Source organism: Muscardinus avellanarius, assembly GCF_963383645.1.
Source record: "Muscardinus avellanarius genome assembly, chromosome: Y".
NCBI lineage: Eukaryota > Metazoa > Chordata > Mammalia > Rodentia > Gliridae > Muscardinus > Muscardinus avellanarius.
In genome coordinates, this window is record NC_137809.1 from 3413320 (window position 1) to 3439197 (window position 25878).

General features: G+C 46.7%; 1 protein-coding gene across 1 annotated transcript; it reads left to right on the top strand.

Annotated features, from left to right (window-relative positions):
- Nucleotides 1–14707: 14707 nt before the first annotated feature.
- Nucleotides 14708–17858, top strand: LOC308279553 (protein SEC13 homolog; the record flags this gene model as incomplete). The annotated part of the gene is made up of 4 exons (XM_080719682.1): nucleotides 14708–14940; nucleotides 15040–15163; nucleotides 15231–15377; nucleotides 17745–17858. 4 exons carry the CDS (start codon nucleotides 14708–14710, stop codon nucleotides 17856–17858), a joined length of 618 nt encoding a protein of 205 aa, XP_080575808.1.
- Between the last annotated feature and the right edge of the window lie 8020 nt (nucleotides 17859–25878).

Here is a 25878-nt window from a genome sequence, read left to right on the forward strand (position 1 = left end):
TTTCCAGCCATGGAGGAGGTTGGATGTCTCCAGGAGCAGTCCAGCCCCTATGCCTGAGAGAAGACTGCTTTAAAATTATTTTCTGAGTACCCCATTTTTCACCTTTATACTGTGCCTAAAAAACCTAACCTCTGGTCCCGAAACCCGGGACAATTATTTTATTTTGTTTAAATTTAGTTTGTAAATTTTATTTTAAATTTCTTGCTGCCACTGTGCCATGCTCTGGGCAGGCTTGGCGGAAACCTCCACCTGGATCCACTGGGGTGTGGGGACCGCTCCCATCCTGCCCGCCGCTCTGGGCTGCCGCCGCTGCTGCCGCTGCCCCCACCTTCGCAGATGGTAAACCACCTTCTCGCCCTGGCCATGGCCATCTCCCCAGCCCGGCGCTTTCCAGGAGAGTCGGCGGCCATCTTCTGGGCCGAGCTCTGCTGAGAGCCATTGGCCATCTTCCCCCACCCTGTGCTCTTTTCAGGAGAGCCAGGGGCCATCTCCCCAGCTCCAGGCTCGAGCTCTCTTCCACAGGGCTGGCGGCCATATTCCCCCGCTCCCGGAAAGCTGGCAGCCATTTTCACTTGACACCCGACACACGCTCAGAGGCATGCTCAGAGCCGGTGACCATTTCACTGCCCTGCCAATCCCTGGAGGCCATCTTAAATCTCTTCCAGCGCTGATACCAACCAACAGCTCCACAGTATACCCTCCTGTCTCTGCAGCCTCTCAGTGCTTCGGTTTCAGTCAGCATTGGCTGATAATACTGCACTGGTAAGCTTCCCCTTCCTTGGACAAGTGGGTTCTCGTCTTTCAGACTTGGGCTCACAGCTATTAAAAAACCCAAATATTTGGGCCCAAATATTCTCTGAAGGGAGCCAGGCTGCCCCACGGTTGTGTAAAGGGAATGGAGACGTCTGTCTCGAACAGAGCCACATGGTATACAGACATTAGGCAGGATCTTGGGATGCCAAATTCCTGTTTTTGTCTTCACCCACCTACCAGTCAGAGCCCAGCTAGCAGATACTGGCATCGTCCCCTTTATGGCTCCTATAATGACAGTTTGCTTCTCTAGTGGTTTCCCTGTGGAGGGGGGATAGGAAATGTGTAGACTTAGCCCACCGTTTGGGAGACAGAAAGTCCAAGATCAGGTATCCCTGTTGTGTAGGCCTGGAGGGGCATTTGGTGAATAGGAGGGGACACCACGAAGTAGGGGACACTCTATTGGGGGAAAGCATCACTGGGGACTCAATTCTGCCTCTGAGCTTCAGTCCCAGCCATTTTTATTTTGAAACAGGATCTCACTAGGTTGCTGAGGCTGGCCTCAAATCTGGGATCCTTCTGCCTCAGCCTACCAAGTATTGGGATTATAAGCATTCACCAACCACCATGCCCAGCTTTGTTTTTTAAATTTGTTTCTTGAATAACCCCTTTTCTGAAGGCCAGTTCCCCAAAAGCAGACCCCCAGGGGGCTTTGCATAGAGCTGTATTTTGAAGCAATTCAGTGAGACCTGGTTTCAAAATAAAGAATAAAAAAAAAATTGGGCTGAGGGTGTAGCTAAATTCATCCCATGGCTAAATCGTTCCATTTATGTGCCACTGGCCAATCTATGCCTTCCTCCAGCCACAGGATAAACCTTTGAGACAAGTTGGAATGAGCAGACTTCTCTCTCCGGAATCTAACTCTGGAGCTGAGGGCTTTTAGTTGGGATGGATTAGCCAAGGGAGCTGAATCCTAAAATGATTGGCTGTGAGCCAGGGATGATGGTGCATGCATGTCATCCATTACCTGTGAGGCTGAGACAGGAGAATCACAGGTTCAAGGCCAGCCTCAGTGACTTAGTGAGGCTCTTAGCAGCCTAGTGAGACCCTGGTTCAAAATTGCAAAATAGCTAGGCATGGTGGTGCATGCTTGTAATGCCTGCACTTGGGAGGCTGAGACAGGAGGATCATGTATGTTTGAAGCCAGCCTCAGCTACTTAGTGAGGCTCTCAGCAACTTAGTGAGACGCTGTTTCCAAATAAAGTATAAAATAGGTCTGGGAGTGCAGCCTGGAAGTAGGAAAGCCCCTGGGTTCCATCCCCAATAACACACACACACACACACACACACACACACACACACACACACACACACACAAACACACACCAGCCTCAGCTACCAATTGAGGCTTTTAGCAACTTAGTGAGACCCTGTTTTCCAATAAAGTCTGTAATAGGTCTGGGAGTATAACCCAGAGGTAGGAAAGCCCAGTACATTAAAAAAATTGCAAAATAAAAATAGGGTCTGGGGTTTAGCTCAGAGATAGACTATCCTAGGGTTCAATCTCCAGCACCACAAAAAAAGAAAAGAAAGAAAAAGAAAAAAGAAAAGATTGACTGTGGGTTTTCCCCCAAATGCTCACAGGCATCCTGTTCCCTGAGGAACAGGCCTCTTTCTTCTGACAGTTTTCTTCTGACCCTAGGCATTGCTACTCTGATGTCCCTGAGATTCCCGTCTCCAAGGAGACTGCATAGGGAGTGAATAGGTTATGGCCAGGTCCAGCTCACCTGACCTCAGACCCTTACCTTATTTGTAAAATAGTTCTTGGAGTATAGCCCGTAGGTAGAAAAGCCCCTGGGTTCCAACCCCAGTACCACCAAAAGAATGAATGAGATAAATAAAGAAAGAAGAATTAAAAAAGGGCAGGGGGTGCCAGGTCTAGAGCCTAGATCCACATGGGTAGCACACTCTGAGGGTGGCTGGGCACTGAGTCCAGCTGGGGGTGTTTATCCATGGAGAAGTGGGTGCCATACAGGCTGAGTCCTCTTACTGTACTCTCAAGTCATGGGGGCCAATGAATGAAGTCCAAGGACCAATGGAGGATGTAGGAATATGATGTTGGTTGTCCAAGGAAAGCTAGAAAATAGAAACAATTGCTCCTTCACAGCAGAGGGGCTATCAGCAGGGCAGCCTCTGCAGTTATTGCAAGGTGTCAGGTGTGCTTTTATTCTTTCTTATGGTTCCCACATCTCCTTTGTGATTGGTCAGAGTTGGGCGGTTCCCTTCTCTGTTTTGTGTTTGGTCAGAGCTGGGTGGTTCCCATCGCTGCTTTGTGATTGGTCAGAGCTGGGTGGTTCCCATCTCTAGTTTGTGATTAGTCAGAATTGGGTGGTTCCTCATCTCTCCTTTGTGATTGGTCAGAGTTGGGTGGTTTTCATCTTTCTCTTGTGATTTGTCAGAGCTGGGTCTTGAGAGCCCCCTGTCTGGTGCCCAGTTTCCATCCTTAATTTGAATCTGTATCATGCTGGTGAGTGGACTTGAACACCTGGGTAGATGGGGTCTTTGGTCTCCTGTGGACACTTGTCTGCCTCCTTACTATAATCAGCCTGGAAATTTATCTGCATCATTTCTCCTCAGGATGTGGCTCATGGGAGGGGCTAAAGTTTTGTTTGATTTCCATAGCTTTTGCCTGGTCATTATATCTTACCAACTGTCCTTTATTGTGGAAGTATTTTTTAGATGAATATTTGTATAAGTATGGTTCTTATACTTATGGTTTCTTTTAAACCCCTTGCTGTTCCCAGGCCTCTGCCCTGCCTCTGTTGGGGAATAGCCAGTGATCTCTGAAATTCTATATTCTCCCTACTCAATAAATGTAACTTTTTAAAATCTCTGATAAAATCACAAAAACACAAAACAAAAGCCCTGGTACATATATAAGTTAATGATATAATTTTTATTTTGAAAATAAAATAATACTAAAACAGATATTTTAGGATTAATAGATAGCTGGGCATGGTAGCCTTCACTTGTATTCCTAGTACTTGGGAGGACAAGACAGGAGAATCACAGGTTTGCAGCCAGATTCAGCTACTTAGTGAGGCCCTCTGCAACTTAATGAGAGCTTGGCTTTAATCCCCATTAGCAATAAATAAGTAAAAAAGCAATGTGGCTCTGTCAGTATGTCATTCTGATAGAGGCAGAATGTCTACTTTTGTCATCTGGGGGTTTGCACAAATCTCCCTTCAACATCTTTACATTTAAAAATAGCCTCAGAATCTGTCTTCTGAAGGTAAAATATAACTCCAGAGAAAAGATGCTGTTTCAGGTTAGTCTGCTTCTAGAACCCCCAACTTCTGAGTGACATCTCTGACAGTGTAGGTGTACACCACAGTTCCAAGCAGAGTGAGTCAGAATCCAAACCCTTGGTTTTTCCAGTCTACTCTAAGGAAGAGGAGACAGATGAACAGGTGAACAGTGAGCTGGGGAGAAGACCACAATGTCGGGCCAGTAGTGTGTGATTCATGTAATGAAATAGAATTCCTGAATGCAAAATTAAAAAGCCAGGAGATGCTGTCTTAATCACATGCCTTAATGAGAAGTAAGGTATTATGAAGCAGCTTATTAAGATATTTGTAAACCTGTTCTTTGACATATTTTTGCCTGGATGAGCAGTGTTAGTTCAGTGTAAAAATGTTCCTTATCAAAATTGGTTCTGTTGTGATTTCTGGATAAATCAGTTTTAGAGGATTGCCCACATTATTTTTTAGCATGTACGGTTTTTGTTATAATACTTAGGAAATAGGCAAAACATGCAAGCAAAAACTTCAAGGATGCCGGGCGTGGTGGTGCATGCTTGTTATCCCCGCACTTGGGAGGCAGAGACAGAAGGATCACCCTGGTTCAGAGCCAGTAAGGCTGGCTTAAGAGACCCTGTTTCCAAACAAAAAACATAAAATAGGTCTGGGAGTGTAGCACGGAGGTAGAAGGACTTCCAGGGACCCCAGTACAAAAAAACCAAAACAAAACAACAAAAAAAACGTCAAGAACTTCAGGGCAGGGTGCTAGACATTTAATAAATCATAGAAAGTATACTTTGTTTCATCACAAGGCCAGCTTGAACTTAATCTTATATATTTGCCCAAACTAAGGTCATTTTGAACTTAATCTTTGGCCCAAATTTATCCTTGGAAAAAAAGATCCTTGCTGACTCAGTCTCTCACATGTCATTGCCCATCAAATTTAGTTCTAATGCTTATACATAAAATTCCAATTATAAGGCCGGTCATGGTGGTGCACGCTTGTAATCCCCATGCTTGGGAGGCAGAGACAGGAGGATCATGCAGATTCGAAGCCAGTCATGCGCACTGGCTTACGAGACCCTGTTTCCAAATAAAAATGTAAGAATAGGCCTGGGAGGGTAGCCTGGAGGCAGAAGGGCTTCCAGTAACCCCAGTACCACCAAAAAAATAAAAATTCATGGGGCTCTTGTGGTCCCCTGACCAAACTTTGGCTCAAGGTCTACATGAGATGCTATAGCAACCTTCTTCAACTCTTCTGGTATGTATTGACTTGAGTTCTACTTAGTAGGTTGAGAGTAGGTATGAGAGTAGCTACCCCTGTGTTCTTTCAGTCTCCTTTTGTATAAAATATCTCTCTTCAGCCAGGCATGGTGGCTCATGCTTGTAATCCCCATGCTAGGGAGGCTGAGATAGGAGGATGGCACAGGTTCCAAGCCAGCCTCAGCTACTTAGGCTCTCAGCAACTTAGTGAGACCCTGTTTTCAGATAAAATATAAAATAGGTCTGGGAGTGTAGCCTGGAGGTAGAAAGCCTCTGAGTTCAATCTCCAGAACCACAAAAAAATTTAAAAAAAACTCTCTTCATCTTTTTGCCTTTAGTATGTGTCTATCATAGCCTATAAGGTGAGTAGTTGGATTTTTTATTTTTAATCCACATTGCCTGTCCATGTCTCTTATTTTTTATAATTTTAATGGTGCAGTGTAATTACATATCATAGTGTGATTCAAAGCAATACATACACACATGTGCACATCACTTGGAGTGTTTCCTTTGGTATACCTCCAACCCCCCCCCCCACCCCGTACTTGTCAGTGAGATTGGTAATGAAGTCTTGCATGGCCTTAAACTTACTTGAACTGTCCCCTTCTTCAGTCTCGCCGCCCCCTCCCCCCAGCATTCTCTCATTGGACTCAAGTTCCTTCTGCTTCCTGTTTCTTGTTCTAGCTTCCACATGTGATTACATACGACCCTTGACTTGCTGAGACTATTGGATCTCACTTAGCATAATCTCTAGTAACATCTATTTTTCTGCAAATGACATAGTTTTATTCTTCTTTATGGCTGAATAAAATTTCATTGGTCTGTAGACCAAGTTTTCTCATCCGTTCATCTGTTAATGGACATCTAAACATCATAATTTTGTTATTGTGGATTGTGCTGCTATAAACGTGGGTATTCTTACATCACTATAGTATTTTAACTTCAGCTCCTTTAGTGGGGTTGCTGGATCACATGGTGGTTCCATTCCTAGCCTTTTGAACAAACCCCACATTGACCTCCAAAGTGCTTGTACTAATTTACAACCCACCAGCAGTGTATAATAGTTTTTATTTCCACGTCTTTGGCAGCATTTATTAGTAGTTTGTATTCATGACGATTGCCATTCTGTTTGGGGTCAGATGGAATCTCATTATAGTTTTGACTTGCACATCCTTAACTGCTAATGATGTTGGACAGTTTTTCATATTTGTGTTGCCATTTATATTTCTTATTTTGATAAAGTATTCATTTCACTAGCCAAATTTGTTTTGTTAGTGTACTGGAAATTGAACCCAGGAGCATTCTATTTCTGAGCAATACCCCCAGCTCGTGTGTGTGTGTGTGTGTGTGTGTGTGTGTGTGTGTGTGTGTGTGTGTGTGTTACTAAGGATGGAACCCGGGGCATTCTACCTCCAAGCTACATCCCCAGCCCTATTTTTTGTTCTTTATTTTGAAACAGGAGCTCACTGAGTTGCAAAGGGCCTCACTAAGTTGTTGAGGCTGGCTGTGAATCTGTTGTGGTCCTCCTATATTAGCCTCCCGAGTGCTCCAAGGACTTACAAGCATGTGCCCCCATGCCTGGTCCAATATCTTGTTTCTTAATTGGAATTGGGGGGAGCATTGTTTTGAATCTTTATATATTCTAGATATTAGTCCTCTCAGATGAGTAGGGCCGAGTTGTCATTCAAATCTTGGATCTCTATTTAGACTCTCGATTGCTTTCTTTTGCTACAGATGCTTTCAACTTGGTGGCACCCACTTACAGATTCTCTTTGTCATTGCTTGACAAAGAGATTTTCTTGTCATTTCTACAGGGGTCTTGCAAATGTTCTGGTTTAATTTCTACGTCTTTGATCATTTATTTTTTTTAAGGTTCATGGAGTTGAACCCAGGGGCAGTCTGCCCTCAGATGTACATTCCCATCTATTTAGTGTGTGTGTGTGTGTGTGTGTGTGTGTGTGTGTGTGTGTGTGTGTGTATGTATGTATGTATGTATGTATTTTTTTTGAAGCAGAATCTTGCTAAATTGCCAAGGACCTCACTAAGTTGCTGAGGTTTTAAATTCCCATCCTGCTGTCTCAAGCCTCTCCAGTACAGGGATTGCAGGCATGCACCCCATGCCCGGCTTGATCTATCTCCAGCACTTTTGTTCAAGGAACAGGATTTCTTTTCCTTCTTGCATGTGCACTTCCATTTTCCCAATGCCCTTTGTTGAAACGGCTCTTTTCTCCAACATATGCCTTCAGCACCTTTGTCAAAAATCATTGGCCTCATGTGTGAGGATATTTCTCTGTATCATCTGTTCTATTCCATTGGTCTATGGGCCTCTTTTTTTGTGCCTATACCATGCTGTTTTTGTAACTGTAGTCCTGTAGTTCAGTTTGAATTCAGGTATCATGATACCTCATGCAAAGTTCTTATTGCTTAGGATTACATTGGCTATTCTAGGTCTTTTGTTCTTACATGAATTTTAGGCATTTTTCCCCTAAAGAATGACTTTTCCTTTGATATTAGGGATCAAACCCAGGGTCATTCTACCTTCGAGCTACAATCCCAGCCCTATTTGTAATTTTTTTTTCTTTTTTTGCTTTGAAACAGTCTCACTACTTTGCAGAGGCTCAAACTTGTGATCCATCCTCCTGTCTCAGCCTCTCCAAGGACTAGAATTACAGGTGTGTACCATACCTATACCTTCCCAGAGTAGTATGGACTTTTTGATTATTAATTCTACTTCTCCAAGAACACAGCAGGTCTTCCCATCTCTTATAGTCTTATAGTCTTCTGTCTTCTTCAGTTTCTTTCTTTAGTGTTCTGTGATTTTTATTGTAGAGGTTTGTTCCTTTTTTTTTTTTTTTTGTGGTGGTGGTACTGGGGATGGAACTCCACTCCCAGACCTATTTTATATTTTTATTTGGAAACAGGGTCTCTTAAACCAGCAAGGCTGGCTTCAAACCTGCGCGATCCTCCTGTCTCTACCTTCCAAGCATGGAGATTACAAGTGTGTGCCACCATGCCTTTTTGTTAGGTTTATTCCTTTTCTTTTTAGCCTTAATGTGAATGGAGTGTTTTCCAGACTTCTTTTTAGTGGAGTTGTGACTGATGTATAGAAAATCTATTAATCCAGGCGTAGTGGTGCAAGCTTGTAATCACAGTAATTGAGGCTGAGACAGGAGAATTCCAGGTTTGAGGCCAGCTTCAACAAGTAGTGAGACTCTTCACCAACCTAGTGAGACCCTATTTAAAAAATAAAAATAAAATAGGGCTGGGGATGTAGCTCAGAGGTACTATTAAAAAAAAAAAAAAAAAAAAAAAAAGGGCCAGGCAGGCCTGGTGGCGCACGCTTGTAATCCCTGCACTTGGGAGGCAGAGACAGGGGGATCGTGCTAGTTTGAAGCCAGCCTCGCTGGCTTAAGAAACCCTGTTTCCAAATAAAAATATAAAATAGGTTTGGGAGTGTAGCCCAGAGTTAGAAGGGTTTCCTGGACTCTCAGTACCACCAAAACAAAAACAAAACAAAAACAAAAACAAAAACAAAAACAGGCTGGGTGTGGTGGTGCACGCTTGTAGTCCCACCATTCAGAAGGCTGAGACTGGTGGATAGTGGTTCATGGACAGCCTCAGCTACCTAGTGAGGCCCTCTGCAACTCAGAACCCAGATTCAAAATAAAGAATAAAATATGGGGCAGGTCAAATGCCCCTGGGTTTCATCCCCAGACCTGCAAAAAATAAAAATAAAAATAAAAAAACGGAACTGATTGATTTTTTTTAAGTTGAATTTGTACCCAGCTACTTTGCTGAATTTGTATATCTGCTCTGGAGTCTTCTGGTGGAGTTTTCTGGGTCTTCTGAGTATAGAATCATATCATCTGCAAATAAAGATAATTTAAATTCCACTATCTCAATTTATTTCCCTTTAATTTTCTTCTCTTGCCAAATTGCCTGGGCTAATAAGATTTTAATAAACAAATGCCTGGGCCACAGGCAGGGGTTGCACGGGTTGCTTGGGACATGCCCGAACCCTGGAAGAACCAGGACCTGGGCTCCAAGTGGGGGTCACATGGGGCACACCAGACTTCTGGAAAAACCAAGGCCTGGGGTGCGCAGGGCACACAGGATCCCTGGAAAAATCAGGGACCTGGTCACAGGGCCCTGGGCCCTGGGAGGGGGTCATGTGGAGCACACCAGACCCCCCAGGAAAACTGGGACCTGGATTTCAGGGCCCTGGGCTCCAGGCGGGGTCATGCGGGGCACGTCGAACCCCCAGAAAAACCAAGGCCTGGGTCACGTGGGGCATTCTGGGGCCCCGGTATAATGGGCCCGAGTCGCCTCTGAGCTTCGATAGAAATGAGGCCCAGACAAGGGCCTCGGGTGGGGGTCATGGCAGAACCCCCGGAAGAACCGTGGCCCGCTCTGCTCACAGTGCTACTGAATGCCTGATCTCCAATATCAAACCACACATACTGCCTTTTGTTATTAAAAAAGAAAACAGAAGTCTGGGCGTGGTGGTGCATGCTTGTAATCCCCATGCTTGGGAGGCAGACAAGAGGATCATTCAGGTTCGAAGCCAGGTTCATGCGCTGGCTTAAGAGACCCTGTTTCCAAATAAAAAAATACAAAATAGGTGTCTGGGAGTGGAGCCCGGAGGTAAAAGGGCTTCCAGGAACCCCAGTACCACAAAAAAAAAAAAAAGGGAAAAGAAAAAAGGAAAAATATAAGAGAGGGGTCAAGAGTGCCGCGGTCTCTGCCAGGATTCTGGAGATGCAGACAAAACTTACCCAACTGAACTGGAACTTTTGGAAAAATTCCCTGTGAAGGAGGACTGTTTATTCTCTACATCCTTAAGAATCCTGGACATCACCTTTAAGGAGAGAGTTTAACGGAACCTAGGAGGAAGGTGGTGGAGACTTGTATTCGGGAGAGGCAGAAATCTGTTCCTACCAACCTTATCTTCTGGAGAAATTACCACAAACATCAAATGCTAATGTTGTGCATGATTAGAAACACTGGATAACAAAAAAGAGATTGGGAAAGATTTGAAATGGTGGAGGCAGTGGCAATGGCAGTGGCCAGGACTCAGGGGAGGCAGAGATCTGATGCATTACACCTGGAACTTTTTGTAGAAATAACCCCAGAGGCAGAATGCTACCACCACATACACTCGGGAATGTGGGAAAACCTGCTGAATGTCGAGGGTGCTTGGATTGGAGCTTGCTGAGGGATTAGGCTGGTGCCAGAGTCAGCAAGGCTGGGATTGGAGCCTGCCTTGAGGCTAGGCCAGTGCTGGGGCCTCTGAGGCCAGAATCGGAGCCAGCCGAGAGGTTAGGCTGGTGCAGGTGCCAGCGAGGCCAGATTTGGGGCCTCCCCTGAGGCAAGGCTGGTGCTGGAGCCAGTGAGGTCGGGATCAGAGTCTCCCGAGTGGCCAGGCCATTACCAGGGCCATCAAAAGTGGGATCCAAACTCGCAATGTGACATTCACAGAGAAATATCACAGAAAATAAAAACCAGATGCTTCCCATAATTAGCAAAAACTAGGAGAAAAGGGGTAATGGGGAGGTCGAGTTATAGAAAGGGCCCTATAGGTAGCAATTAAGGTGACCAATCAGATGGGATGGGATGGGGGAGGATAAAAACTCTTTAAAAATCAGAGTGTGTAAACGAAGATATCAAAGATAATCAAGCATGGGATCGGGGAGAGGAATGGGATGAGGGCTAATTGGATGGTGTGTGCTTGTATATTCTCTCAAGTATTGTATTTCAGTGTGATGTATGATTACGATGCACCAAAAATATTTAAAAAATTCAAAAATACAGATCTGAATAGTAGGAAAAATATATTATTATTATTATTGTGTGTGTGTGTGTGTGTGTGTGTGTGTGTGTGTGTGTGTGTGTGTGTGTGTGTGGTATTGGGGGTGGGAACCCAGAGGCTTTTCCACCTCCAGGCTATACTCGAGACCTATTTTATACTTTATTTGGAAAGAGTCTCACTAAATTGCTGAGAGCCTCACTAAGTAGCTCAGGCTGGCTTCAAACCTGTGCAATCCTCCTGTCTCAGCCTCCCAAGCACCAGGATTACAAGTGTGCACCATCAACCCAGCTCAAGAAAAATAATATATGTTTAAGCTGGGAATGGTGTGCATGCTTGTAATGCCAGCATTCAGGACGCTGAGACAGGATGATCTTGGTTCATAGACACCCTCAGCTACTTAGGTCCTTTGTAACTCAGTGAGATCCTGTTCCAAAATAAAATAGAATAAAAAGTGGAGCTGGGAGTGTAGCTCAGAGGTCTAATGCACCTGGGTTCCATTCCCATTACAGGAGAAAAAAAAATATTTGTCCATATTTGGGTGTGGTGGTGCATACCTGTATTACCAGTACCTGAGTGGCTGAGATAGGATTGCAGGTATGAAGATGGCCTCAACATAGTGAGAGTTTTCATCTGCCTAGCAAGACCTTGTTTCCAAACAACAACAACAACAACAACAACAACAACAACAACAACAACAACAGGCTGGGAGTATAGCTCAGAGGTAGAATCAGAGGTAGAACATTCCTGGGTTCAATCCCTTGTAGCCCGTCACATACAAAATTAGGGCCTTGGGTTCAATATCCATTACCACAAGTAATGAATCCAACAGAGGGAGGGAGTGGCAGGCCTGGACCACGCGAGTCTTTGGTGTTCTTCTGTGGGTAGCCTGGTCTCATTCTAAGTCTGCATGGAATTCACACAGCAAACCCATCCCCTTACCTTGTTTCTTGCATGTTGGCACCATGTTTCTTGTTTCTTGCATGTTGGGAAAAAATTCAGATTCAGGACTCAATGTCATCTTTCCCTGAAGCAACTCAAATGCTTACTTTGTAGACAGTGTGGTGTGAAGGTAGGCAACAGCTCAGGGATCAGCAGTGAGTGTGTGTGTGTGTGTGTGTGTGTGTGTGTGTGTGTGTGTGTGTGTGTGTGACTGAGGATGTAACCCAGGGCATTCTACCTCCAAGCTACACCCCCAGACCTATTTTGTATTCTTTGTTTTGAAGCAGGGTCTCACTGAGTTGTGGAGGCCTCGCTTAGTAGCTGAGGCCTCACGTGTGCTGCGATTGTGAGAGTGTGCCCCCACATCTGGCTCAAAGTTAGACTTGACACCAGGGTATGTATTGTTTGTATAGCTTTGAGACCACCTGAAACCCCCATCCTGTGTTGACGCTATACCTACGTCAAACCCACACACCCGGCCTCTGCGAAACAAGCAAGCACAGGCTGGAGCCCTGTGTGAGGTTTCAGTTCTCTTGGCCATGCCAAGGAAAAATTATCAGGCTTTGCTCACATAACATGTGGCACCCAGGCACTGTGGTCCCTGCGATGGTCCAGCAGTCTTTATTGTTTTACTGGGGACTTAACTCGGGGGCATTCTGTCTCTGAGCTACACCTACATCCCACCTCTCCTTTTGTTTGGAAACAAGGCCTTACTTAGTTGCTGAGGCTGCTTCAAACTTGTGATCCTCCTGTCACAGCCTCCCAACTACTGGGTTATGGGCACGTGCCACTAACCACAGGCAGCACAGCTTCTGAGTTCGGTGAGGCGGGTTGAATAACTGGGCTAGTGTGGATTGTGTGACTATGAACGTGGGTTTGTGGAAATCTATCTGTACTTCTGGGTGGTTGCTGAGGAGTGGCGTAGCTGGGTTACAGGCTGACGCTGTCCCTGCACATGGCGGGCCTCTTTGGAGCTGATTACAGCCTGCAGCAGTGAACACACACTGCTCCTCATGTCTTTGCCATGCTCGTTCTTGGTGATTGCCATTCTGACTGGCACTGCTGGGCCTCAGTGATCTTCTGACACACACCCCCGATTGGGCTGCTTGGGGTTCAGCTGTGGAACACTACCTCTCAGCTACAGCCCCAGCCCTTTCACCCACCAGCCTATGTCATTTATTTTTATTTAGAAACAGGGTCCCGCTAAGTTGCTGAGGCTGGTCTCAAACATATGATCCTCTTAAATATTGGGATTACAGGTTTTGCCACTCCACCTAGCCTGACTCTTCCCTATCCTTTTAATACGGATGCCAGTTTTTGTATTTAGGAGATTAAACTCAGACATATTCTCTTCATGGGCTCTGCCTCTGGCCCAGTTTATTTGGAAACAGGGTTTGATGAGTCTCACTCCTTGCTGAGGCTGGCCTCGAGCCTGTGATGCTCCTGTGTCAGCCTCCCCAGTTGTGCATTACAGGGGGGCCCAAGCCTGCCACCTTGGGGGGTCCTCACTGGAAGTCTACACCCACCAGACTCCCCTCCTCACAAGCTACCTAACACACTGCAGGCTATAACTTTAAAGTTGAGTTTGGGGGATACATTTTGGTAGAAAACATGTCATTGGTAACCTTTGAAACTTAACACTTGTGATCCATGGAGTCACCCTAGAGTTGGGCTCTTCAGGCCACTCTCTGTGAAACTGGGAGCCCTGGTGCTTCAAGAGAAGTGAGTGATGGCTGTGGTTCCTGTGCTGGAAGGAAAGAGTGGATCAAGAAAACAGGGCGAAGGAGCAGGGAGCCTTTGCAGACATGTGGCGGCAGTTGGAGGCTCAGAAGGGAGCCACAGGCCAAGTGGTGGTGGCCTCAGGTGGTTCCTGCTGGAGGCTGCAGCAGCAGCTGGTTTGGGCAGGCAGCTGTAGAGCAGAGGGACATGCAGCAGGGAAGCTCCCTGCCTTGGACTCAGACTCACAGCCTGGCCAACCCTGGTGGTCCTCCTGCCCACACCTTGAGGCTCCTCCTGCACTTCTGCCCTTTTTTTTTTTTTTTTTTTTTTTTTTTATGCGGGTCTGGGGATGGAACTCAGGGGCATTCTACCTCTGAGCTACACTCCCTGCCCTATTTTTTTAAACTTATTTTGAAACAGGTTCTCACTAAGATACAAAGAGCCTCACTAAGTAGCCGAGGCTGTATGCGAACTGTGATCCACCAGGCTCAGTCTCTGGATTTCTGGGGTTACAAGTGTGCACCCCCACGCCTGGCTTCCTCTGTCCTCTCTTCTCTTCCTTGGTCCCCATGGATGTCTCCCCCTCACTCCCTTCCAGTACAAGAACTGCACTTTGCACTTGCTTGAAGCTCCTGCGCTCCTGGGTTCATAGAGAATGCACCACAGAGATCAATTCTAGGGTGGCATCATGACTTACAGCATTATGTAAGACAAATGGTATCTGTTATAATAAAAACACATCCTCTGAAGCCAGGGCCATTGGTGGTGCTGGATGTGCTTGGCTTCTGTCCTGCCATGCTTCCCAAGGGTGGGTGGCCTCACCTGCTTTCTTCTCTGCTTAGTCACCGCAGCCTATGACTTGATGTTTTCTGTATTGATACCACTTCCTTTAAATAGTTGTTATTGCTCTGTATAATTACATGAAGTAATGACATCCACAGCAGTGCATTTGCGCACCCTCAGCCTGCTGCACCCACTGCAGACAGTTGTGCCTCAGGTTCATGCCCTCACCACGTCTCCTTTGAAGATCGGCTCCAACGCAGTCATCTGGGCCCCAGCCATGGTTGCTGGAAGCCTGAATGACCAGCCATCAGGACAGAAGCCCACTTACATTAAGAAGTTTACATCTAGCAGCTGCGACAACCTCATCAAACTTTGGAAGTGAGCTGAACCTGCCGCCCTGGTCACCCCAAGGTCACCGTCCTTCCCCACACCTATGCAAGCAGCAGAAGATGCTGACCTTGACTCTGCTCTCCACAGGGAGGAGGAGGATGGCCAGTGGAGGGAGGAGCAGAAGCTGGAGGCGCACAACGACTGGGTGCGTGACGTGGCCTGGGTGCTGTCCATCAGCCTTCCCACCAGCACCATCACCAGCTGCCCCCAGGTCAGCCTCACCTGTGTGCTGGCTCAAATGGTGCAGCTTCTCGTGTCTTATCCTGTCCTCCCCTCAGGACTGCCACATCTTCATCTGGACCTGTGATGATGCTTTGGGCAACATGTGGTTGCCCACATTGAGGCACAAATTCAACGACGTCTTGTGGCACGTGAGCTGGTCCATCATGGCTAATATCCTGGCTATCTCCGGAGGGGACAACAAGGTAAGCACCGCCGGCCAAAGCCAGGGCCTGTGCCACATGCTCAGAAGGCTCCGAGGCCTCCATGTCTTCTACTCTGTGGGAACCTTGCTGAAGTGGCGAGGGGGTCACCGAGCCTGGTTCTTACAGAGCTTACCCTGTCCCTTTTCAGCAGAGAGCCCAGTGAAGAGAAGCCTCCACAAAGACTTGACATTGTTTTCATTTTTTTATAATTTATTTTTAAAATTGGTGCATTGTAGTCACATATCAATCACATTGGAGTACAAGACTTGAGAGGATATAGAAGCACACATCATCCAATTAGCCCTCCTCCAGCCCCCATCCCATTCCCTCCCCCTCCCTCCATCCCATGCTTCTTTGGTGACTTACTTTGATACATTTGTTTATGTACCTCCTGCATTTTAAAGAGGCTCCGTCCTCCAGTATTACATACCCTCTGATTAGTCACATTAGTTGCTTCACTATAGTGCCCTTTCTATAGCTCAACCTCTTCCTGTTGCCCTTTTCCTCCTAGTTATTGCTGATTAAGAGAAGCGTCTGATTTATATTTTCTGCGATATTTCTCTGTGCATGCTGCGTTGCAAGTACCGATCCCACTCTTGATGGTCCCAGTAGTGGCCTGGCTACTCAGTGGACTGATCCAGACCTCGCTGGCTCAAGCAGCGGCCTTGCCTCATGGGAGGCCACAGCCTTGCCTCATGACCGGCTCCAACGCCGGCCTCGCTGGCCCCAGCGAGTCTAACGCCTCAGCAGGTTCCAATCCCTGCCATGGAGGCCTCAGTAGTGGCCTTGCCTCACAGCAAGCTCCAATGTCGGCCACTGGCCCCGACGCCCATCCAACCCCTCAGCAGGTTCCGATTACTGTCTCTGTGGTTATTATTTCAAAGGTTCCAGGTGTAATGTATCAGATTTCTGTCTCCCCTGAGTATTGGCCACTGGCATTGCCACTGTCTCCACCATTTCAAATCTTTCCCAGGCTCTTTTTCCACTCTGAATGTTGTCCAGTGTTCCTAAGCATGCGTGATGGTATCATTTGACATTTGGTGTAATTTCTCCAAAAAAATAAAGTTGGTAAGATCCGGTTTCTGCTTCTCCTGAATACAAGTCTCCACCACCATCGCGGAGAACTCTTTCAACACCGCATTTCTCCTTGGTCTCCGCTAAATTCTCTCCTTACAGGTGATGTCTGAGATTCTTAACAACATAGAGAAATAGCAGTCCTTTTTCACGGTGAATTTTTCCATAAGTTTGAGTGCATTTAGATACGTTTTGTCTGCATCTCCAGTGTCCTGGCATCCATAACGACTTTCTTACCTCCTCTCCGATATTTTTCTTTATCTTTTTCTGTTCTGGGCCCGGTTTCTCCAGGAGTCTGGAGTGCTACTCGCAGTTCAGCTGGGGCCCAGAGTCCCGTGACTCGGGCCCCAGCTGGAGTGCCCCACGCACGACCCCCGCCCAGAACCCAGAGTCTTACTGGGCCCGGTTTCTCCAGGGGTCTGGCGTGCTACTCGCAGTTCGGCCTGGGGCCCAGAGTCCAGCGACCCGGGCCCCATCTGGCGTGCCCCATGCGCGACCCCCGCCCAGAACCCAGCGTCTTACTGGGCCCAGTTTCTCCAGGGGTCTGGCGTGCTATGCGCAGTCCAGCCTGGAGCCCAGAGTCCCGCGACCCGGGCCCTGGCTGTGTGCGCTGCGCATGACCCCCACCCAGAACCCCCAGTTTTTTTTTATCACATTTTTGCAGTACTGCAGTGGAACCCAGGGGCTTTCTACCCTAGTGTTCCACCCAGCCTATTTTTTCTTCTTTATTTTGAAACAGGGCCTCACTAAGCAGCTGAGGCTGGCCATCTCAGCCTCCCACATGCCGGGATTACAAGCATGTGATCCCACAGGCTCATACTTTTTTTTTATCCTTTTGCAGTATTGGGGATGGAACCCGAGGGTATTCTGCCTCCAAGCTACATCCCCAGCCTTCTTCTTCTTCTTCTTATTATTATTATTATTATTATTATTATTATTATTATTATTATTATTATTTATTTTGAGACAGGGTCTAAGTTGCAGAGAACCTAAAAAGTCGCTGAGGCTGTCCACAAACCACGATCCTCCTGTCTTAGCCTCCCAAATGCCCAGCTGCATTAACTCATAGATGCACCCTGTGCTCTCCTCAGGGACAATCCTTTTCACTCCTGAGCCATTTACTCTTCAGGCAGCATCCATAGGTACCGTGGGGCACGGCCCTTGTCAGCTGCCCCAGCCACTGTGTGTCTCACTCACGTGTCTGTTCCCTTCCCTACATTTGGTGTTCTGGGGGAACCACGGTTAGTGCCTGACCCACAGCCTGGCAACAGTGGTGTTTGTGCCCTCACCCAGGTGACCCTGTGGAAGGAGTCAGTGGACAGGCAGTGGGTGTGCATCAGTGACATCAACAAGGGCCAGGGCTCCGTGGCAGCTCTGGCGCCTGAGGGCCAGCAGAGTGAGCAGTAGAAAAGAAACTTCAGATCTGTTATTTTGAAATACTTTGCACATTTTTATGTACTGAATTCCGGCATTATCTGGAGACAGGCTGTTTCCAAAGTAATTAAATAAAATCTGCTGTAGGCAGCTTGGTGGCTTGCTTTGTGAGGAAGTCCACACACAGGGTTGCTGCCCAGCCTCTCCACAACATCACTGTGTCAGACTCGGTCCTGGACAGTGTGTGAGATGCCAGCCATAGTGACGCATGCTTTGGAGGCTGAGGTTCAAGGACAGCTTCAGCTGCTCAGGCCCTGTTTCAAAATAGAATGAAAAATAGGGCTGAAAGTGTAGCTCGGAGATAGCATGGCCCTGGGCTCCATCCCCAGTACCACACACCATAAAACAAAGCCTTGGTGGAGCTGCTGTGACCCAGTACTGGAGGGCCTCTGCACACCTTGTTCAGCGTCACGCTCACCGGACCTGCCTGGGCTCTGGCTGGGCCATGCTGGACTCAAGGGCAGCAGTGATGCTCACAGAAGCCTCCCATGAACCCTGAGAGGAGACACCAGGGCCTGACCTGGGAGGTTTGGGTCCTGGCCCTCCACCCACTCTATCTGTTTAAAACTTCAAAATGTTTCTTTTAACAACAGTATATAAAATGTAAGAAAGTACTTTGCAGTGAGGATAGAGGCTAGAATCCATCCACATCAATCCACAAGCTACAAACCTTGAGAAGCGGACATGAGCTTTGCAGCCTGTCACCTGTGCTGCACAGCTCTGGGCACCAAGCATGGTCGGCCCCCTGCTCCATGCTCTGCAGACACGCCTGGGCTTCCTGCAGTGTGCCCCTCTCCACTTTCAGGAAAAGCTTACACGTCATCCCCTGGCTCCTATTTGGCATTCTCCTAGGGGTGATGTCACTGACTCAGGGACTCTACGTAGTGCTGCCTGCTCCCCTCAGATGAACAGTGGGAAGGGACTGATCCTATGTTACAGGTAGGTATCTACCCTAAGAGTTAATGCTTGCATTGGTAACTCTACCTGTAGCAAAGCCACACACTAAAACATTTCTAGATAGACCTCACATATGAATATAGCTCACATTTTAAAAATCAGTGGAGCAGCTTCAAAATACACAGACGATGTAAACTTACAAGGAGTATTAGGCTTAGGCACACGCCTGTAAGCTCAGACCTTGGGAGGCTGATACTGGAGCGTCACAGGCTTGAGGCAAGCCTCAGGAATGTAGTGTGAATCAGTTTGGGGGGTGGCTACTGGGGATGGAACCCAGGAACATTCTACCTTCAAGTTACATCTCCAGATTCTTAATCCCCAGACTTATGTTATTTGGAAATAAGGTCTTGCTAGGTAGAAAGTCTCACTACTTGCTGAGGCTGTCCTTAAGCCTGCGATCCTTCTGTCTTCACCTCCCAAGTACTGAGATTACAGGTGTGCACCACCACTGACTGGGGCTGTTTTTAAACAAAAAATAAGTAGGGCTGGTGGTATAACTTGGAGGTAGAATGCCCCTGGGTTCAATTTCTAATACCCCAAAAACTTAAAAATATTTTAAGCCTTAATAATACATCTTAAATTAGCTTTGCAATAGAGATTGATCTGGACATTTTAAAAGCAAACTTCACAGGCTCAGGCTGACCTACAGTAACTTCAGCCCATGCCAGAAGTCCAATATCCAGCACAAAGTACTAAACACAAAGAAGACAATGGAAGAGTCAGGAGGGAAAGAGCCAGGGCCAGGAGAGAAAGTGAGACTCAGATGATGGACACCATGGAGCTGGTAGATATTGACTTGAAAATAAACTCGGAAATACATATGAACTTAATTTCAGCAAATGCAAAATAGCTACATGTAGAAATTCACAGGAATTGATAGAATAATATTAGTATCTGCAGTAAAACAAAACAAAACAAAACAAAACAAAAAAACACCCTAAGCCAGGTGAGGTGGCACACACCCAGAATCCCAGTACTTGGGAGGCTGAGACAGGAAGGCACAGGTTTGAGGACATTCTCAGCAGTTAGACTCTCATCAACCTAGTGAGACCAGGTTTCCAAGTTTAAAAAAAAAATAGAGTTAGGATGTAGCTTGGAGGTAGAATGACCCTGGGTTCCATTCCCAGTACCACAAAAAATTTTAAATAAAAAAACAAAAATCACCTACCATTTTTGCTTCTAATCTCAATATACTTCTTGCAGGAACAGAACAAGTAGACCTGACAAGTCAGCAAGATAACTTAGTAGAACATGAGCAGGCTCACTGACTGGACCAAATGGCAGTCATAGAGCACATTCCTCCCCAAGTGCCCTAGTCTCTGGCAATAATGAAAAAGTCTTCAGATAGTTGGGAATTTGAGCACAAAGAAAAAAGCCACAACAAAAATAGTTATCCCTGGGCACATGCTTGTAATCTCAGCATCTGGGAGGTGAGACAGGAGGATTGAAGGTTCAAAGCCAGCCTCATCAACACAAGGCCCTCTGCAATTTAGTGAGCCCTTTTTCAAATTAATATATATATATATATATATATATAGCTTGGAGTGTAGTTCAGAGACAGAACACCCCTGGGTTCCATCCTCAGGGCTGCAATAAATAAATAAATAGTTCCCTCCAGGGGGAAAGTAAGAGAGAAAAGGGAGGGAGAGTTACTCTCCGAATGTTCCTATTTTATAACTTTTGTGTGTGGTGGTGGGGGCTACTGGGGGTGGAACCCAGGGGCTTTCTACCTCCAGGCTATACTCCAGGCTAGACATCTGGGGAGTATAGCCTGGAGGTAGAAAGTAGGGAGTATAGTCTGGATATATATATATCCATATTTTTTTTTTGGGGGGGTAAACAGTTTAAGTTGCTGAGAGCATTACTAAGTAGGTGAAGCTGGCTTCAAACCTGTGTGATCCTCCTGTCTCAGCCTCCCAACTCTGGGATTAAAAGTGTGTGCCACCATGCCTGGCTTAGTCTTTTTTATTTTTTGAAACGGGTTCACTGAGGCCTGCTAAGTAACTGTGGCTGCCCGTGAATTGTGATCACCTGGCCTCTGCCTCCTGAATGCTGGGATTACATGTTTGTGTCACCACACCTGGCCTTTTATAACTAACTTTGAAGCCATGATTTAAATGCATTATAGTTAACAAATATGCAGAATCATTCAGAAAAAAATCCCTAGAAACTGAAAAAGTCAAAGTAGTTTTAGTTATATGTCAGGTTCATGACAAAACAAAAAGTAAATGTGGAAGTCTGTTCTGACTACCTCAGCAGGCTGTGTGTGTGGTACTGTTAGTGGTAACTAATACTCTTATTTTGAAAAACAGGCAGCCACCCTGGGTGCTGCCCACCTGTTGCGGTTGCTCTGGACTTGGAAGGGCTGGCCGCAGTCCCCTTCAGGGCAGTCCCGGGCCTGCCCTCCTGGGATCCTGGGGCGCTGTGGCATGGGGCTGCAGGGGCAGCAGCACCAGGCACCTTTCTGTGCCCCAAAGTTAACAGAGCAGTCCCATTGCTGTCTGGCTTATCTAGGATCAACACTGTGGCCATGGCAAGGCATCCATTACAGAGGATCCAGGGCTGCTGTGGGCACTGGGAGGGGGCTAAGGACCCTCCAGTCTCCAGGGAGACTAAGCTCAGAGAAGGACTGTGATGGGAGCAGGAGCCTGCTGTTGGTGCATCTCCTGTGTTCTAGAACTTCACTGGCCTTGTCCTATTGGTAACCCTCACATGTGTGCTGGTGGTTTTCAAAGGCATCCACATTTGGGCCCTAGGCCACCTCCCAGTCTGCCATTATGAACCCCAGTGCCACCTTCCTCCCAGGGACAGGGTGCCCCCAATGCCAGGTCCCAGGGCTTGCACACACTGTTTGGGCCCAACACCTCTGTGTAGCCTGCACCCCAAGATGCCTGTACACCCCCGCACCACCCTGGCAGGCACACATCCCTCTCAGGAGCCCAGGGCGCCTGGGCTGTGGCCAGTCACATGCTGTCAGATGCCAGTGCAGAGGCCTTTGCAGAGCACACGCCCCCCAGCTCCCTCCCTCAGTCCTCCATGGCTGAGGCAGCCCCACAGGGATAAGGGACACATCGCTCCAGGCTGCATCATTAAGCTGGGGATGAGACCTGCTGGGGAATTCGAGGCAGGCCACCTTGTTGAGGTGCCAGGTAGAGAGTGGCTGGTGACAGAGCATCCCTGATGGGCCCAGCCCAGCACCAGGCCACCACATGCAGCCCCTGGCGAGGAGGACATGTAGGGGCAGGCATGACAGCCACTGGCCTCCTGTGGGGTGGTGTGGGGTGGGGGCCAGGCTGGCCTGGTCAGTCATCTCAAGTCACCAGGGGAGGGGGGCGCTGGCAGCTGCCACCTGGCCAACCCAGCAATGCCTGGGTACACTGACCATACTGCTGACATCTGCCCAAAGGACGGGACCATTTTTAGTTTCCAAGGAATATTCAGCAGCCACGTACCTCCTGAGAGGGGTCCTGGGACTAAGGCAAACACTGAGCTTCCTATAAAGGGAGCTCACAGCCAGCAGGCATGATGCCCAGCTGCCCAGGTAGGCACCCGCCTCATGCTCGCTGCCTGCTGCAGCTGCCCAGAGCTGCCCCAGCTTCTGGGTCCTGAGGCCGGGCTGGCTCAACCCTAGGCTACACCAAGGCCTGCCACAAGCAGCCCACCCACCCCCGGGACACCCCACCTGCTTCTTAGCATCTGTTGCTCCCACCGGGCAGAGGGGCTGGGGGTGGTGAGCATGCTGCCCACAGCCTCTCTCTCTACAGCCACCTGCCCTGCCCACTGAAGCCATGCCATCCCTGGGGATCTTCTTCAGCCTGCTACTCCTCAGCATGCTCTGGGTGGACCTGGCTGCCATGGGCTCCAGCTTCCTGAGCCCCGATCTCCAGAACGCCCATGTGCGCCCATCCCTGGAGGCCCAGGAGAGGGGACGTGGCTTCCAGGACATTGAACTTACCTTGGGCAAATAGTCCCAGAGCCAGAGCCTTGCTTAAAGCTTGTTTTAGTCTATCAAATGCTTGTTTAGCTTCAGGGGGCCACTCAGGGAGTTTAGCACATGCTTGACATTCCTTAATAAGGTGGCACAAAAGTCAGGCATTTTTGATATAGCCCAGTATCCACATGCTGCAGTTGCTTGCAACTCCTCAAAATCCCCTAAACTACTGTGGGGTACAGGAGAGAGGGAAGCCAAAAATAGGCTGGTCTGGTCCCAGGGAATGCCAGTCCCCTTCAAAGTCATACTCAACTATGACTCCCAGATAAGTGATTTTAGCCTCACAAAGCTGAGTCTTTTCTATGAAAACCTTGTAGCCTCTCTCAGCTAAGAAGTTGAGAAAGGACTTTGTTGTCTTCTCCCAACTTTCTTCGGAGGGGCTAGCCAGCAGGAGATCATCTACATACTGAAGGATTGTAACATGGGGACTTATTTCTGGGTCTCCTATTCTGCTCCATTGGTCTATGTATCTGTTTTTGTGCAGTACCATACTGTTTTTTAGTACAATGGCATTGTAGTATAGTTTAAAGTCTGGTATTGTGATTCCTCCTGCATGGTTTTTGTGGCTGAGAACTACTTTGGCTATGCTGGGCCTTTTGTTTTCCAAATAAATTTAAGGACTGATTTTTCTATGTCTGTGAGGAATGATCTTGGTAGTTTAATAGGCATTGTATTGAATCTGTAGATCACTTTTGGACGGATGGGCATTTTGCTAATATTTATTCTGCCTACCATGAATATGGAAGATCTTTCCATCTTCTAAGATCTTTTTTGATTACTTTTTTGTTGTTTTTGTTGCCTTTAAGATATTCTCCTTGGCTTCCACATTTGTCATTTTTACAATTACGTGGCATGGGGAACCTCTTCTCTGATCTTGTCTAAAGGGAGTTCTATAAGTTTCCTGGGCCTGTTTGTTGACCTTGTACTCTATGTTTGGAAAGTTTTCTATTAATTCTTTGAAGATATTGTTGATGCCTTTGGTTTAACCTTTTTTTTTCTTTCTGTATGCCGATAATTCTTAAGTTAGCTCGCTAAAGATAGGCCCATATTTCTTCAATGTCCAATAACTGTTGATGAATTTTTTTATGTTATAAACTATGTGTTTGCCAGGCATGGTGGTGCATGCTTGTAATCCCCACGATTGTGAGGCAGAGACAGGAGGATGGCGCAGATTCAAAGCCAGCTGTGCGCGCTGGCTTAGGAGACCCTTTTTCCAAATAAAAATGTAAAAATAGGTCTGGGAGTGTAGCCCAGAGGTAGAAGAGCTTCCAGGAACCCCAGTACCACAAAAAAATTAAATTAACTATGTGTTCATTTTTAGGATGATCATCTTTTAGGAGCAAGCTTCTATTATCCATGTGGTCTAATCAACTGTTTATAGTTTGAATTGATGCCTTTACTTCAGTAATTGCATCCTTTATTTTTTTAATACTCTCTCTAAATTCTTTTCTAAAATTCTGAATTTTTTCTACAGTTACCTTCCTGATTTGATCTTCTGGGAATCTCTGCATTTCTGTGTTATCAGGTTCTGTTACTGTGGAGTTGTGGGAGCTCATTGCTCTGTTGATTTTTTCTCTTTCCCAGGATTTCAGAAGTTTGTACCTGTTTGCATTCACTCTCTAGGTGTGAGCTGGTATATTCAAGGGCAAGTTGTGATCAACAGTGAAGGTTGAGTAAAGAGGGAAGAGAGGGAGCAAATGGAAGAAAAGGGGAAGGTCAGATAAGGTCAAATAGTATGAGTATATGGGTTTGTTAAAGTAGTATATACTAGAGATTAGACATAGTACCAATGTAGTAGAATTATACTAACCAATGTATAGTTTCTGGTATAGTGATACAAACTGGATTCAAAACAGGAGTAGGGAGTGATAAAAAGAAAAAAGATAGATGAGAGAGAGGAAAGAGGAGATTTGTATAAGAGCAGAAGCTTGGAAGAGGATTTAGTATGATGATTAAAAAACAACAAAAACAATCAAAGCAAAACAAAAATCATAAAAACAAACAAAAAAAAAGACCCACAAACACCTTTCAAAAGAAGAAAAAGAAAAAAAAGCAATATGGTATACACACACACAAAAGAAGAATGAAAAAACCTAAACAATCCCACCAATGATTTGATGTGACACTACAAACAAATTCAGCAGTCTCTCTGTATGTAGATACCAATTGCTATGGTGACCTTTCCCACTGTGAGTCTGGTTCTCTGAGTCTTTTCAGTCTATGCAGATGGACAATATCAATGGGGTTGGAATTAATATTGGGTGAAGGTCACCCTCCACACTTTCTACAGACTTGGAGCCTAGGTTTTTCCCATCTCTTTTGGCAGCGTGTGCCTCTGAGACCAAACTCAATGTAGGGGTCTCAATTCTGTACATCTAGGCCTGGGCTATTCTGACTTCTCCCAGTTCCCCACAATTGGAAAGTCTGTGGTGTTCCTGACAATCCTGGTCACAAGGTTTAGAGTTAAGCATCAGATTCCTCCTACACTTTCCACTGGTCTGAGCCTGAGTCAGTCTGGGTTTCTGATATGATCAATAGCAGATCCCACTCCCACCTTCTCTGGGTTTTTCTCCAGTTTACCATGACTTCCCTTATTGTGCTCTGGATATCTGTGGAATGTGGTTATCTCCACTGCCACTGCTCCTTCCCTGAGATGTATTGCAAAATCTCAGACCAAGGGAGTTTGTTGCAGCTGCACCAGACTCTGAGGGCATTATGCTGGGGGCTTTCCTTCAGGGAAATGTGATTATGGTATAATTTCTGTCACCCATATTTCTTCACTGCCTTGAACTGTAAGAACTCAGACCCAGAGAGTTTATCAAAGCTGGTTGAGTACCTGTGGATGCAATGCTGGGATTTCTCCTGTAGGGGCCACCATTTCACTTACGATTTAGTGGTGCTCCACTGGCACTTGTGTTGGAGCTTTTGTGGGCATGGTTAACTCAATGGCTTGCTGGAAATAGGGCATTACTGGCACACCCTCGGCAGTAAGGCTGATGTATCTCCCTTCTGGTTAGAGCTCCACTCTGAATTCCTGGAGATGGT